The sequence below is a fragment of the Canis lupus genome, chromosome 16, assembly GCF_011100685.1.
Source record: "Canis lupus familiaris isolate Mischka breed German Shepherd chromosome 16, alternate assembly UU_Cfam_GSD_1.0, whole genome shotgun sequence".
In the NCBI taxonomy this organism is placed as follows: Eukaryota; Metazoa; Chordata; class Mammalia; order Carnivora; family Canidae; genus Canis; species Canis lupus.
Window position 1 is genome coordinate 2,115,554 of NC_049237.1, and position 16,639 is coordinate 2,132,192.

At 46.9% G+C, this 16,639-nt stretch overlaps 1 protein-coding gene across 1 annotated transcript in view; it reads right to left on the reverse strand.

Annotated features, from left to right (window-relative positions):
* CNTNAP2 (contactin associated protein 2) overlaps nt 1–16,639 on the reverse strand; it is a 2,034,882-nt gene that overhangs the window by 219,443 nt on the left and 1,798,800 nt on the right. The window contains exon 17 of the mRNA XM_038559273.1: nt 12,199–12,417. Within this exon, the coding sequence (XP_038415201.1) occupies nt 12,199–12,417 (219 nt within the window). The remainder of the gene's footprint in view (nt 1–12,198; nt 12,418–16,639) is intronic.

The following is a 16,639-nucleotide window of genomic DNA, read 5'->3' on the forward strand; positions in this document are numbered from 1 at the left end:
ATTTATAGCACTTGCATTACTATCGTATCACTGATTTGCTGTTTTAAATGTTGGATCACTTAATTTCAATGTACTTGGTTTCTTTTGTAACTTGGTACACTCTACGTTATTCATACAAAACACCATTCAGAGAAGAGCGACACAGAGTTTAGCAGACTGGCCCCCCAAGAGGGTAGGAGTGCTGCATTATAGTTAAGAAATATTAAAGGACAAGAGAGAGAAGTTCAGTAGTAAGGATGCAACTCACGTCTCACTTCTCAATAGCAACATTGCCGATAAAAGACACTATCTCCAGAGCGCTGATTTAAATATGGTGACCAAGGAAGATCTTTGTAAGCATGTGAGTCTTGGAAGGGTTCACCTACGCAGGCTTTCTTAGACAAAACTGCCTTTGAGTAAAAAGGGAAACGAATCCAAGAGGTAATAAGATATGGGAAATAAGAGTAGGTAAAAAGAAAAAAACTTAGTAAATGTAATTAAAATAAGTATACTGATAAGATACTGCAATTAAAACCATAATGGATATCAGCACAGCAGGCAGGAAGGTGGAGAAGGAGGTCAGACTGTTCTTGGTCTTTTGTCTTATTCAGAATGGAGATATTGATTTGTTTTTGTGAATGATAGAGAAAAAAAACAGCATAAGTATGAGTCTTAATAAGTCAGGAATAGCTGCCAGAGGAATGACAGCAGAGTGGATAACTTTCAAATCAGTAGAGTGATACTCAATGTAATCAATGTAAGGTAGATGGGGGTGGGTGTGTGAGCAAACAAGTAAACAAAACACAGGAAATCAAAAATGTACAGTAAGGTGGCAGAGATTGTCCCTGAAATAGCACTCGTTACGATAAATGAACTAAGAGATAGAGGTTCTCAAATTAGATTTTTAAGAGACTCAGCATTATGATATCTGAGATGCCTTATTTATTTATTTAATTTAACTTAATTTTATTTTATTTTTATTTATTTTATTATTTTATTTTATTTTATTTTTATTTTATTATTTTATTTTATTTTTATTTTATTTTATTTTTATTTATTTTATTTTATTATTATTTTTTCTTTAAAGAAAAGGGTACACACACCTGTACAAAGCCCCAGGAAAATATTAATTACAACGAAGACACTGCAGTACTGTGAAGAGCGGGGATAGACCCTGTGGGACGGAACACATCATAGGGAATAGAGATACAATAAATCAAAAAGGTCCAGAACACACTTCACTAAGCAAAAGCGCCTCAAGCTATACAGAGCTCCAATGATAGGTTATTGACGGAAATAGAGAATTCAACCCATAAAGTTTGAAGTCGACACTCAGAAACTGATCGGACAAGCAGTACTTGCTGAATTTAAGGCTGCGTATACCTTACAATTCAGTAATTGTCCTGAAGACACAGACACACACATAGGAGAAACCCTCCGACAACAGGGGGACGTGCATAAACAGTCCTGGAACGGCTGGGGGGGGGGGGGGCAAAGAGTTCGGAGAATTCAGGTGTTCATCTCTAGGGCACGGAATAAATAAAGCGCAGGTTACACACCATGGAACGCTATGCAACCCTATTCGCAGAGCCATACAAATACATCTTAAAAACATAAGGCCGAGTGAATGAGCAAGAAACAGATGAGATTTGTAGTACAATTCCATTTATATAAATGATGACACGCGAAAGGCAATAGTGTGAAGTTTCCAGAACAAACATACATTTTGAACAGATATATAGGGAGTGGGGCCGGGAGGCCATCCATAAACTACACTCGAGTGGGTGCCAGCGATGGGGAGAGAATGGGAGGTGGGAGTGGGGAAGACAGAGGAAACATAATAAAGTGAAAATAAAATGAAGGAGGGACACCGCCAGGCTGTGACAGCGGGACCAGGAGGTGAAGAGTGGGGCCCGCGCAGTCCTGGGACCTGGACAGCAGGGCTGACGGAGGGAGGGAGGGAGGGGGGCCTGGGGTGCTGTCTAGCTTCCTCGGGGAGTTGCAGGAGGGGCAGTGGGGCTGTGAGTGCCCAGCCCTTCCTCAATATTTGAGTCACGATACTGATTTCTTTCTTTTCTTTTTTTTTTTTTTTGATTTCTTTCATTATGATCTTTTTCTGTATGACAGTTGCCACTTATTATTAGAAACTTTAATTCATTCCTTACTGAAAGAATAAAAAAATGTATATGTGAAATTGTAAAAAGCCTTCTATGCTGATTGCAAAACTGGGGCCTTTAGGTTGAAACAGCTTCTCTGGGGGCACCTGGGTGGCTCAACGGTGGAGCGTCTGCCTTGGGCTCAGGGCATGACCCCGGGGTCCTGGGATTGAGTCTCGCATCATGGTCCCGGCATGGAGCCTCTTCTCCCTCTGCCTGTGTCTCGGCCTCTCTCTCTGTGTCTTTCACGAATAAATAAATACAATTTAAAAAATAATTTTTAATATTAATTTTTAAATAATTAAAAAAAAATAAAATCCAGCTTTCTGGATCAGACCATGCCGGTTGTCATGAGAAAATTGGTTTGAGGACCACCTAGTCCCCAAAGCGTTTGTCTTGGGGCACATGAGCTATTTTACACAGAAGGACCACAGGACTGGCTGGCTCTTCAGTCCCAAATCTCTCTAAACGCTTCCACACGTGGGACCTCTGCCTTAGAAAAGTGGCTCAGTGCCTAGAAAACGGGTGTTAAGAGGTTACCATGCAAAGTCCCAGGAGAGGGTAGGGGTCATTGTCAGTCTGATTATGTTGCGAGTGCAAGAAAACAAGGCGAAAATAGTGGCTATATGTTGGCAAATTGAACACCAATAAAAAATAAATTTATTTAAAAAAAAAAGAAAAAAAAAGAAAACAGTGGCTACGGCAACTTACTTAATATGTGAAAACTCTAACTGTAGAGAACAGAATTTTATTTTATTTTATTTTATTTATAAAAAGCCAGTAGGCCCTGCCCCCCACCATGAGCTGGGGAAGGAAAAGATACGATGACTACTAGCAGGTGATGCCACCTGTGGTGGGGTGGAGGGCAGGCCCAGTTCTACTGAGAGGGACAGAAACTCAGACGTGGCCTCGAGGCGGAGCTTGGTGGAAGGTGGTCACAAGAAGACCAGAGTAAGTGCTGGTTGTCTCTGTGACGAGCAGCTGTGAGGGAGTGGCCGCCCATGGAGTGGCTTCTGTATTTCTGTTTTTTTATTTTTATTTTATTTTATTTATTTTTTTAATTTATTTTTTATTGGTGTTCAATTTGCCAACATATAGCATAACACCCAGTGCTCATCCCGTCAAGTGCCCCCCTCAGTGCCTGCCACCCAGTCACCCCCACCCTCCACCCACCTCCCCTTCCACCACCCCTAGTTTGTTTCCCAGAGTTAGGAGTCTCTCATGTTCTGTCTCCCTTTCTGATATTTCCCACTCAAAAAAAATGTTTTTTAAAAAAATTTTATTTATTTATTCATGAGAGGCACAGAGAGAGAGAGGCAGAGACACAGGCAGAGGGAGAAGCAGGCTTCCTCAGGGAAGCCCGATTCGGGACTCGAATCCAGGACCCTAGGATCACGCCCTGAGCTGAAGGCAGATGCTCAAGCACTGAGCCCCCCAGGCGGCCCCAGCTTCTGCATTCTATTTGCCCTTTTGCTTTGTAGATAGTTTATTGATTTCATCTAATGATACTTATGCCAGATTTTACTCAGCAAATCATTTTATTTTACTATTTTTACCAATGGTGGTGGTTTCCAACCATGGCATCACTTCTTATTTCTGTCTGAGGGAGAACCAGGGGACCAGTTATAAGGATCGAGGGAGAAGCTCTTTGCATCAGGGTCCGAGCTAGCATCTCAGCGGTTGTCAGGGAGACAAGGCCTCGAAAGAAGGAGGCTGAAAACTATAGTTAGGGCCTACACTGTTCAGAGATGCTGTCTTTCATAATATTCGGAGACTCTGTCTCCCCCCTCTCTCTCTCTCTTTTTTTTTTTTTTTTTTTTGGCTTCTGTCATGCTTGATTTTAGTCTGTGGTACCCAGTGAACAAGGTTATTTCCAAAGATGGTGATATAACTATTAATTCAGAGAAGTGACAGACTATACATACATTCAGTTACTCATTTCACTGCATCCTCAGCAAATATTCATTGGGCATCCACTGCAGCATCCGTCTAGGTCCCTGTTATCACATAGCCTATCTCCTAGGGGAAGGACACAGAGAGAAATGGGAATATCACCAGTGCTAAGGACAAGGTAAAATGGGAAGTGACTGGTTACATCAGGTTGAGTGGTGAGAGAAGGCCTCCCTGAGAAGGTAGGTGAAGTTGAGGCATGAAGGACAAGAAGGACCTGGGCTCTTCAGTGTCTGGGGAGGTACTTCAGGCAGAGGAAATGGCCAGTGCAAATGCTCTAGAGCAGGAACTAACTTGGCGTGTCCATGGCACATGCCCACACTGTGGAGACCAGCAACAGTCCAAGCAAAAAACAACCATGGCTTTGGCGAGCGTAGGACTTGTGGTAGTGGAGAGCAGTGGACACACCTCGGGCACAGTCTGGAGTAGAGGTAGTCACAAGACTTACTACTGACGGACAGTGGATGAGGGAAAGAGAAGAATCCAGGGTAACTCCAAATCTGGGTCTCAAGCAAAAATGGTAGGTGGTGATGTCATTTCCTGAGATGGGAAGGTTGGTGGAAGAACAGGTTTGGGGTTGCCCTCAAGAGCCTGCCATAGTTTCTCTGAGATGCCCAGTAGACATCCAAGCTGGGATGCTAAGTAGACAGTTGGATGAGTGGATGCCAGATTCTTGGGAGAAGTGAAGCCTGGAGATTTTGATTCAAGAGTCCTCAGTCCCTAGGTAGTATCAGAGGCCACTGGACTGGATAAGATCATTTGGGGGAAACAGATGAATGAAGAGAGGAAGGTTCTAGGACACTTCAACATCTAGTGGTCATGGAGAGGAAGCGAACACACAGGAGGGACGAAGTCGTAGCAAGCAAAAGGTGAGAGGCAAAGCAGGTGAGTACACTGCCACGGGGCCCAAGAGAAGAAAATATGTCATGAAGGACAGTGGGTGGGATGCTGCTGGTGAAACTGTGCCCTGTAGGGTTAATGAAGTTGAAAGTAGCAGAAAGGTTAAAGCTTGCTTTTCAGAGACTTGTTTCCTCCCCATCAGCTGTTGTGTCTTTCCGACCCCACTAACAAACCTGCCAGCTGTCTGCAGAAACCCTGGACTCCAGGTCAACCAATATGGTTCCAGCCTGGGGACAAGCAAAGCCTTACTTTCCTTACCTGAGATAACGAGCCCAAGGCTCCATCCAGTTTATGTCGGCTCTTGGAGCATGCCCACAACTCCTTCTCTTTGTCAAGATAACCTCCTGATGTTGCTAGAATTGGCGATTTGTTAGGTTCTAACAAGATACTGGAGGCCAGCTCTGGGGAAAATCAGAGGCCTTGTCATGGCAGCACTTCCACAAGAAGCCAGACCAACCAGGCAGGTCAAAGATGGCGGGTGCCATGACTGGAAACCTCTAACCAAATCAAGAAGAAAAGGCAAAAAACTGCTTCCAAGAAATCCCAGCTCCAAGTAATGAATATTCCACTCCCTAGTTAACAACTGTCAATGAAAGACAGACACCCAGGGCACCCAGCTCTCTCTTTGGAGCTTGCCTGCTCTCACATTTTGGGAGTAGACTTTCATTTTGTTAAACCTTCCCACTTGTGTTGCTGGTCCACTGTGCTGTGTGTCTGTCCTTGAAATCTTTTTCCTGACAAGACCAAGAACCTTTGGTGACATCTTTGGGATGGGCTGGGTCAAGGTCTCAGAGGGGTCTCCCCCACTTCACCAGGCAACAGAGTCAGGGGCTGAAGTTTGCCTCATTCTGACGTTAAGGCCCCCCCCCCCCCCGTAAACATGGGATAAATGTCACATGTATGTCACTCAATGCACATGCCCCATCTTTCCTCAAATAGTCCTAAAGTTCCGGGCCCTTTCCATCAATGTGTGTGTAATCTCAACCCCTCAGATTATAAAAATGTGTTCCCTCCCCCTTTGGGGGATGTGAGGCTTGTCCTCCTCTCTCCTCATTTGGCTGCTTCTTGAAGAAACTCTTTCCTTGCTGCTAACTTGATGTCTCAGTGGTTGGTTTTGCTTTGCCTTGAGCCAATGGACTGGGAGATCATGGAAAGAAGACTAGAATTCTGGGCATTTTCTAGACATCTGTGGGTTCTAGAGAGATCTGTGTTGACTGTGACAACCCTTGCAAAGGGTTTACTAACATAAGTAAAAAAGACAAAACAGCTTATATTTGTATCACGGAGACTCTCAAGTGGGGTGGCTCATCCCTGCCAAGACGGCTTCTGCTTCTCTTCTTCACCCCAACACTTTGTGTCTGCGCGTGGTCCTCTGACTGCCTTGATCTTTTGCATTTTGACTTTGTGATGCGCAGAATACTTGCTGGGGCCAACTCAGGCTAGGCCTGACCTCCTAGTCTCCTACTCCAGTGTTTCCTCCTGGGGGCCGGGCTGCCGTCTGGGGTGCACAAGTCTTTGTTGGGATGGATTCCCCTGTGCGTTGCAGAAAGTTCTGCTTGCAGCCTGTCGCTGGAGGTGGCACTGGAAGCCACCACATTTTTCCAGATACCTGGTGGGCCCCAAGATCACCCCAGATGAGAAACGCTGGTATACACCGACAAAGAGGGCTGGCAGCGTTCCCTTCAGCTTGACTCAACACCAGACAGGTTTCTCGCTGATCCTAGATCCCTGACTTCCCTCTTCTTAAAAGATTTACCCAAGAAAACTCGTAAATTCTTTGTCTTCCCCTTTGAGATGTAAATTGTTTCCCAACAGTCTTTTTTTGCCAGTTTTACTGGGGACCCAGGAGTCGTCTCTTTGAAAGGTATACGTCAAGGTTGCTCCTGCCAGTATCTCTCAGGTTCTGGGCGAACGAGTGTGGGCCCCTCACTCCACTTTGTAAAACTACCCCTCCTGCCAGGAAGACAGGAGAAAGCGAGCTTTTCCGTTGGGGGCAGTTGTTAGCAAACACAGGTGACCTCTCATCTCTCTTCCCCTAGCTCCATAAAACTCGCCTCGTGTGTCTTACCACAACTAAAAACCAACACCTGAAAAACCAGTTCTCTTCCACTATTCCAGTGGGGTTGTGACTAAGCCGTGGACTGCCTCCCCCTGCAGTAACCTTGAGCGAAATCTCCTTTGCCTGTTTAATGTTGGTGTAATTTTTGCTTCGACAAGATGAATCGTTACGAGCCGGGTCCCTGGAATCAGACTGTGAGGGGTCAGATCTCGCCTCTGTCCCTTACCAGCTGCTGCACCACTTTGGGCCGCTGACTCATCCTCAGCCTTAGTTTCTCCAGTGTGAAAATCAAGCAGAAATTAGTCATAGTATTTGCTTTACGAGAGCTGAACAAAGCATGGGGCGCACTTGGCCTCGAAGTGTCGCTCGGAACATGTCAGCCAGCACTCACATTGTTGCTACTGAGGCAGGCTTGCAGGAAATGGGAACAAGCAACATATTTTCTGTGTTTTGACTCCTGCCGTCTGGACTGTACATTTTGTATTCTAAACTTTTTGGATACTAAAAAGAACCGTTCTATTCATACACAGATTTGGGTGCGCTTTGCGACTGGAGTTCCATTTTTCTCCCTCGCAGACAACAAATGCTGATTTTCTCTTTCCTCTCCCAATGCTGTTGCGTTTCAGATGGCAGGGGAATTATCCATTCAGGATTTTGGAATCCAGAGGGGGTGAGCAACAGCTGACCAAACAAATCACATCGTGGTGTTTGGGGAAGTTGGGCTGTTTTATGGGGTTGCTCATGCAACGTCGCTTAGTGAACGGTCATAGCACTCTGTCCTCATTGACTTCTAAGTCCATCTAAGCTTCCAGTCGTCCATGAACTCAAGTGGCAGCTCAGGAGGAGTTTCCTGAAAGATAAACTGCTGGAGGAAGAGAAGCCTGCAGGCTCTGCTGCTCCCCTGTGCCCTGAGGCCTGAGGACAGAGCTCCTCCTGTCTCCAGCCAGGCATCCGCAGAGCACAGAAGATCCTGAAGGAACGAGCATGGAGCATGGCTTTCCACCTCCTCTTGGGCTACCTCTTGCACAGAAGGGATGGTCTCCTTTAGTCTCCAGAGAAATTTCACAAGAGGTCAGGGTCAAGTGGTTGACCCGGGACATTTGTCATTAGTTCGGGTTCTCAAAGAGCCACTTAGGCCACTGAGTCTTCCCGAACCTTCCTGAAGCAGCCTCCTGCTCTCCCAAACCCTGGCCTCCTCCTCAAACTACCACCGAGCACAGTCACATGCTCTGGCCTGCGTCTAGCTTGCTGAAAACCAACTCCTCCGCCAGCCACCTGCCTTGAATGGCCTGCCTGGCTCTCCTCGATGGCTCACCCTCGCCAGCTCCCTGACCATGCCCCGGGCTGGCCGCTGGCTGCAGGCTGAGGGCCCAGCAGACACCCTGGCCCCCTCATAGCCCTGACGGTGTCGCTTCAGCGGCCAGGGCTCCCAACTCCCTCGACGTCTCTGTGCCAAAGCGGGCTCTGGCTCAATCCAGCCTGGCATTGCTCATGCCTGGATAGTGACCATGAGCATGTCTGCTCTTCTCTGCGTCCTAGGAAAAATAGGGCCCTTGGCTGCCATGGAGGATGTTGGTCTGAGCACCCGGACTGGTTGAAGCTACAGACCACCATGTGGTTTAAGGGGCTCTGCTGGGCCATCCCAGGAGCTCATCATACGCTAGTTGCTCATGGTTGGACCAAAAACGTGAGGAAGTTTCCTGCGTTTTTCAGACAAATACCAGCCACAGCTTCCTTCTTCTCATGGCACCTTTTGTGTTTAAGTTTATTTGTTATGTTCTGACTAAGGCAGAATCGTGGCTGTAATAATCATTCTCATAGAAATGAGAATCACTGTCTACAGACCTGTGTTAATTCCCTTTCGATGACAGCTTTTAATTATATTTTAGATGTCGAGTGAGGGGGACTGTTCTTCCCTGTTTCTCCAGTGACTTTGAGGAAGGACACACTAGCCTGGCCTTTCCCTTAGAGCCCACTCTGTGCGTAAAGCCAAGAAGGACTTCCAGTCTGTTTTAGCTTTAGGCCGAGTCAAAGCACCTCTTTTCTAGAATGGAGAAGGAGCTCTTGGGCAGCTCTGCCACATGTTTGGGCTGTGACTCTGATGCCCCTGTGATATTTTCACATGGATGCTTGCAGGCTTCTTGGCCAACTGAGAACAATTCTGGGCTCTTGCTTGCTGCTCCTGCTCTGTGGCCACTGCGACAGGTAAGCAGAGTAACTGCAGCCTGATTTTGGATATTGAGGGAGTGTTTGCACCATGGGGACTTTCCTTCGGGGTGTGTGGGTTAGAGTGACCACGTATCAGGCCGTACTTTAGGAAAGGAGAAATGAGCCAGTTGGAAGCTGGTTCTGTAGAAGGGGGCGAGTGTTACATGGAGGAAGAAAGCTAAAGGAGTAAAGGTAAAAGCAAAGATAAAGAATAACTCACATTTCAGGAGTTGGACTTCACTCTAGAGTGCTTATCCTAGATGGTATCAATCCCCCCTGAGAAGTGGGAACTGTATCCCTATTCCATACAGAAATACTGAGTCACCTGCAAGTGGTTCCTTGGGGGGTTGTGGGGGCAGAGTTGGGATCCAAAGCCCACGTGAGCCACACGACACCGTGGGAAGGATGACGGCTCAGCATCTGAGGCCCCCCTAACCCATGTCCAAACACGAAATCACAAATGGTTGACGTGGGAAGAAATTCCAGAGACCAACAAACCCAACTCCTTTATGAGACAGATGAAAAACGAGGCTCGAGAGGGAAAGTGGTGACACTGGGTCAGGACAGAGCGTCTCATGAGAGCTGAAGTCAGAACAGCTCTCGGGTCCCCCGAATCCCTACAGTATAGTCTTGTGGTAACTGGCTCTAGGATTTCACGGTCGTTGAGCTGATTTTCTTTCTGGAAACAAGTCTCCCTCTCCTCCTCTGGGAAGGATGTCTGTTGCAGAACGATAGTTTTTCACACTGGTGCAAAATCGCTTGTGTCTGGGGGGTGCGCACCTTGCCCACCTCTGAGATGACAGGAGATTAGAAATGGGACATGGACCTCCCCGTTTTCAGAAGTGAAAAGCAGCTGCTGACTCATCACGGCGGCGCCCCTGTTCTGCAGCTTCTTTCCCAGGTCAGCAGGGGTTCCATAATTCCTAAATTCCAAGAACATGTTTTCTGGCCTGATGTTACACACGGCCCTTGCTCTGACTTGGTGATAGCAAACACAGAGAATTTCATGGAAGCCTCTCCTCTGCTCCTTTCTTCCGTGCTTATTCCTCCCATTCCCCTTTCATTCCTCCTGAGATGCTGTTTTTCTGCCTGTCTCTAAAATTCAATTGTTCTGTCGAATTGTGACTTTGGCCCTCTACTGTTCTCTTCCTGGCAGTTGCTCTTGTTTAAGCAGAATAAAAATTCTTTTTGAGACCGTCATAAATGCTCCCCCTATCTCTTAGGGGACTTTATTTGGTCTCCAACATTTCCGAAGATAGCTTTAGTCCATGGAAAGAAAGGGAGAGAAGGAAAGTTGGATCTCTATACCCAGAGACAAGTTCAGAAAAATAAGAAAGTCGGGTCAGCTAGGGTCACCTGTTATGGAAACCAGGTAGGACTTAACTAGCATGCTTGAGATGGACACGGTTGAGGAAAACAACCTTATCCCAGGTAATCTGGGCAAGATGGATCGATACAGTGAAATCTGCTCATGAGATGCAGCAGGAATCAGCAGCCCGGATATTTAATTAATAAAAAATAATTTAAGACTAATGTGTAATTTTGAGTATGGCGTGAGGGCGGGATTTGGAAGGGGCTGGGTTCTGGTTGGGGTCGAGGAGTATTTTATCTCAGAACTTGTGACTGTCACGGCCCCTGATGACATGGCTTGGTGACAAGTCACTCTTACTTCCAAAGATAACTAAGTTAACACATTTGTTGTCTGCCCACATGGCACCAAAGGAGTTGACATCCAATGTTACCTCTCTTTTGGTGACTTTCTAATGTTCTTAAAGCATTCCAACACAATTATGAAGGACACCGCAGGGCTCTGGCCCTTGTTAAAATTAGCTGACCCTCAGTGAGACTCTAGTGTGGGGTGACAGGTGGTAGGAACAGCAACCAGGTCGCGTCTGGTTTTGCTTGGGCTGGGGTTACCACAGTTGACTGACTTGATCAATTAATCCCCAGAAACTCCGAGAGGGGGTCTGAGGTGGCACATAGCTAGAAAGTCCTTCAGACTCGTTCTCCTGTCACTCAACAGAAGAAAAATGGCTCATTTCTTAAAACATTAGTGTTCCGGAAAACAAAATTTAATATTTCGTCATGGAAACAGGTATTGATTTGAAATAACATTAGCTTCAGCTGGAATATGTCAAAAGCAAAAACCAGATGGTGAGGCTAGATCGACCTCTTGCAAACTTTTGCTCTGAATTGCTCAGTGTTGATCTCTTTCTCATGCAAAGATAGTATGAAAGGGAGAGGTCACATCTTTCTCTGCCTGGAATCCTGAGGATGAGCAGGGAAGGGAATAATAGATTTCTACTTATCATTTCAAGCAAACCTAAACGGAGGGAGTTAATCTCCTTCTCTCCCTCCCTCCCTCCCTCCCTCCCTCCCTCCCTCCCTCTTTTCCTTCTTTACAGTTGCAAGTGACCTAAATTATCAAAGAATTTTATACAGGTCTAAAACAGTGAGCAGACCAGGCACCTCAGAGAGACCCCAGCCTGCCCTCTGATCTTGTAGCGAAGGACCATGAGCTCTGGAGAGTGGAGAGCAAAGCCAGATTTAGGTTTCCTGAGTCATCTTCCTCCTTCCACTCTGTCTTGATTGGAGACTACCCGGAACCTAGCCTCTTACTTTTGGAAAGACCTCTATCAACACATTCCAGAGACTGTTTTATTTTTTTCCATTGTGAAGGTTATTAAAGCCAATGAGGGGTGGGCCAGGGCCCTGGGTAACTCAGTCGGTTCAGCGTCCTACTCTTGGTTTTGGCTCAGGTCATGATGTCAGGGTCCTGAGATTGAGCCCCATGGTGGGCTCTGTGCTCAGCAGGGAGTCTGCTTGAGATTCTCTCCCTTTCTCTCCCTACTCACCCAGGTGCACTCCCTGTCTCTAAACAAATAAAATCTTAAAACAACAACAACAACAACAGAGGGAAGTTACAAAGGCCTTTCCATCACTCACCAACAAACAGCTGGCTGTAGAGCTCCAGGCGGGTGTGACCTTCCGTGGGTGCCTTGCGGATCTGCTGTGGCAGCCGATCCACCTGTAAACTGGCTTGCTTGACATTCCTCTCTGCCGTGACCCGGTGCCACTGGTCATCATTGAGAGGGGACGGCGACCTCACCACAATCTCCACGGGCCCATTTCCGACATCAAATGAAAAGGACACTTCGGTGGCAGCTGGAGGAGCAGAAAGCATGAAAGGCACATGAGTATTTTCCTCCCAGATACCAAAGAGCAGTGATTTCTAGTGGAAAGATAAGGCATGGAGAGAAAAATCATCTAAGCCCGTCATTTGCCACAAAAGTTCATGGCTAAATCATTTGAGGAAGGATAAAACATCAATCCACTCTAATCATATTTCCTCCAAGGGGAGGGATTGGGAACCAGGAATACGTTGATCTTACTTGGTCTTTAGAAGCTTGTCAAGAGGTTGCCATCATCGGCTCTTTCCTGATAAGCAAACCCAGACCTGGAGGAGTCAAGCCCATGCTGGTGTCTCACGTTTATATGGGCAGTGGGCCCAGGACCTACACCCAGGCTTGTCAGGCTTCAGAGCCCCCGGCCTGTTGATTGCACACTGGGTACCTCTTCAGCAGCTCCCAGGACAGGGACTTGCTCCTGGAGAGCTTTCTGGAGGAGCTCCATCTGCGGGGATTCTGGCTCAGCTGGTCTGGCATAGAGCACTGGTATTTTTCAAAGCTCCTTGGAAAATATGAATATAGAGCTGGAGTTGAGAGCTACTACTTTGGGAGAGCTGATGAAACTGTTTATCATTAAAGTAGTCCCTGGGGGTTCCTGTTGAAGGCTGGGGAGCTGTGAGCGTTGGGGCTACGAAGGTGCCCTGCATCTCTTTGGGCCGCCGTGGCTACCCACAAGGAGGCTCAAGACTCCTGCAGAGCAACCATCTGCCGGACAGCAAGGCCATTCCCCATCTGGAATGTCCGATCCTTCTCATAACCTGCGCCTCCAGCACTGACCACACATCACTCTTTTTTTCAGGGATCTGCTCAAAGTCCGTAATAAATCACCTTTCAACAAGAGAAAAATGGATTAGGGTGGTTTGCTTTGGCAGCTTTGGTTGTAAGGAGCTTTCCTACTTCACAGTTTAGGTTTTAATTTCCTCAGTGACCACCTAACGCTTTATAAACACGCCTTTCGAATGTGCATTTTTCTTGCGATTGGCAGGAGGGGCAGCTTAATGCGAAAGCGGCACCCAGGTCCCCAGCTCCTCGGCTTGGTGAGTTCCTTTCCGCATTAAAGACGTGGCACCCGAGTGGATTTCCTGACTTTGCTTATAAAGAGATTCGGCCCCTTTATCTATCCACTAAGCTTTCCGCCTAATCTCTAAGCAGTTTAATTAAATATCTGTCATTTTTCCCCCCCCTGGCTAATGGAAAATTCAGCTTCTGTGGACTGGTAGCATTTTGAGATGGTGTCGCAAGCAATCAAACTTCTAATTTAAAAACCACAGTGGGCCAGAGTCTCCCAGGACCTCGACTGTTCCCCCTGCCTCTGGGTCAGGCCCCTCTGAAAGCTGCATTAACTTTACGAAGCTGCAGGGATTTTTGGACGCCGAGCTCAATTTAATCAACCTAATTGTACCAAGGAATTTTGATCCTTTATGCCATTAGAAAGAGAAGTTTAATTTTAACACCTGTGGTGAATCTACGTGTCCTCCGTAAAGCATCCCCCCTACATTAGGAGCGCCTGCCTCCAGGGGTCCCTGTGACTCAGTGGAGGCCGGTGACCTTCACCGAGGTTTCCACGGAAATGTCAGAATGCAGGTGGACGAGCCTGGGACGCGTGGACCGAACGATCATTCCCTAGGTTTCTGGCAGAGTCAGTGGGGAGAAGTAGCCACCGCGTTCGGATTGAAGCTGCTTTGTTCATGTAGCGCTACGTTTTAGCAGATGCATTTTTAAATGCAAGTTGTCAGGAGAGCAAGAGCAAGCGGGTTCCTGAGCTAAGTAGGAAAGATGGTTTCATTTTAAAGGCATCAACAACCATCAGGGAAATAGGATTTGGGGATAAATTGAGTTTAACCCCAAGGTTTGACTTGGAGGGGTAAACGCTGCTCTAATTTCCTCTCCTCCTCTGTTCCTGCTCTGATGAATTTTTTGTCCAGGTCTTTACATTGTCACCATCTGGGGAAACTCTGAGCACCAACAGTTAGCTAGGAAACGTCCATACTTTTTTCTCTGCTTGTCACACTAGCAGAGTCACACATGCTTGTCCCATGTTTTTGCTTGTCCCATGCTTGTCACACATGCTTGTCCCATGTTTTTTCCTCTGGCCCACGCTCTTCTTAACATTGACACTTCACTCTAGAGAAGGAAGAGAAGTCTCTAGGGTCCCAGTTGGGCACAGTAAGAGGCGGTCATGGTCAAAAGCATCTGAAAGCAGCTTCCTCCTGAAGGAGTCTCTCCGGCTCTGAGGTGCAAATATCCACAATCCTTGTACCTCCCACGTCCCTTCCCCTGCTTCCCGAGGAAGGCACTGCTGCAGGCCCAGCATGACTGCCAAGCAAAAGGCTCCTTTTTCTCAGTCGCTCGGTGTCAGCTTCCCTGACTTGGCTAAGGGATGCCTTTGAGAATCCATCTCCCAGTCGAACAGCAAGTGGGTTTTAAAAGCTTCTAAAGTTCAGTTTGTGGCTGATTGCTCTTGCTCTTCTGGGTGAGAGGAGCTGACATTTTAAAAGAGATAATTACAGAGAGAGTCAGGGAGCGAATAAAAGGGAGGCCGCATAAAAGACACGAGAGCCAATGACTCGGCCCTTACTCCACGCGTGTGCCCGGTTGGAGACTGCGACGTTCCCTGCTTCTCCCAGTAAAGAAGGAGTTTCTTACACACCGAAAGTAATCTTATTTCCAGAAATGAGTGTGTGAGAATGGAATGGGATGTGTCCAGGGTGGCTCACTGGACAGAAGACTGTAGCAAACCCTGATGGTTGTCTTTGTGCGGGTGTCAAGAACTGGCAGGTGTCAGAGGTTTTCCCCTACTTACAAACTGACAGCCTAGTCTCCCATGGTTTCACGGGTGTTGGCAGAAGACAGAAGGCCCTTGGCTCAGAGATAAAAGACGTTGTTATTCATGGTGCAGCAGGCAGCATGGGCTTGGGATCCACATTGGTTTCTCTCGTCCCCCCACTTCCATGCGGAGCAGCCCAGATGGATGCTGCGTAGGCCGCGAGCTTGTATCACTGTCAAGGAACCGGAGCTTAAGAAACTCCACTCTGATTTTGCTGGTTGGCTGCTGGCAAACCAACATGCTTTTTGCCCTGAGGAGAGAGATTAGCTTCATCATCCTGGTCAGGAAAGAAATCTACCTCTATCTTCTGGGACTGTTTGCCATCCTCACATCCTTAGAAAGGTGTGAGCAAAGCTAGTAATGCCTCTTGCTCAGAAGACAGGCAGAAATTGGGGAGATCCATGGAGAATGTTCCTCCAATGCATGGCCAACACCCCCCCTTTTCCAGTTTTGTCCGTACTCTCATTGGATCATATGCTTCTGGTATACATGGCCCTACCCCAGACCCAGTGCACGCATCTGGATTTGTCTAAGGCAAATATGGCAACCTCCTGCTCCTTGCCAGTAACCCATGGAGGATGGGATGTAACACTCCTTTCTGGCTAACAGGATACGAGGAGAGTCTTGAGGGTTCTTTTGGGACAAACTTCTTAGCTCAGTGGAGAAGAGACCGTTAGCCCCCACATAGCCTCTGATCTTGGGTTCCTAGTGTTGCTGGAGCCATCTTGTAATCAGACAAGCTGAGGACAACTGGGAGGACAATGGGAGAAACTGCGTCTTTGGGGATGTTAATCAGCCCTTAGATTATCCCCAGAGCCACTCAAAACTTTTTGTGTGAGACATTTGCTATTTTTAATTTTTTTTTTAAAATTATAGCTGAAAGCATGCTCACTGCTACAGGGAATAGTTTGGGAATCAGGAGATGCAACTCTGGTCGTAGCTGTGCCTTTTCACCTTTGGGCCTCAGTTTACTGGTGTCTGAAATGAGGATTACAGTTACGGCTTTGCAAGACTTTCTGTGTTCAAAATGTGTCTGAAAACACTGAACTAGACAATCTTTAAGATCCCCTCACATGGCAACATTCTGTAAGCTAATTTGCAAGAGATTCTAAGAGAACTAATGCGATGAAATACAGCTAGTCTTTTTTTATTTTTTAAAGGTTTTAAAAAATTATTCATGAGAGACACAGAGAGAAAGGCAAAGAGAGAGGCAGAGACAGAAGAAGCAGGCTCCATGCCCAGAACCCGATGCTGGGACTGGATCCCAGGACCCCGGGATCACACTCTGAGTCAAAGGCAGACGCTCAACCCCTGAGCCACCCAGGCGTCCCTGAAATACAGCTCGTTTTAATGGTAATTTTAGATAGTGAAT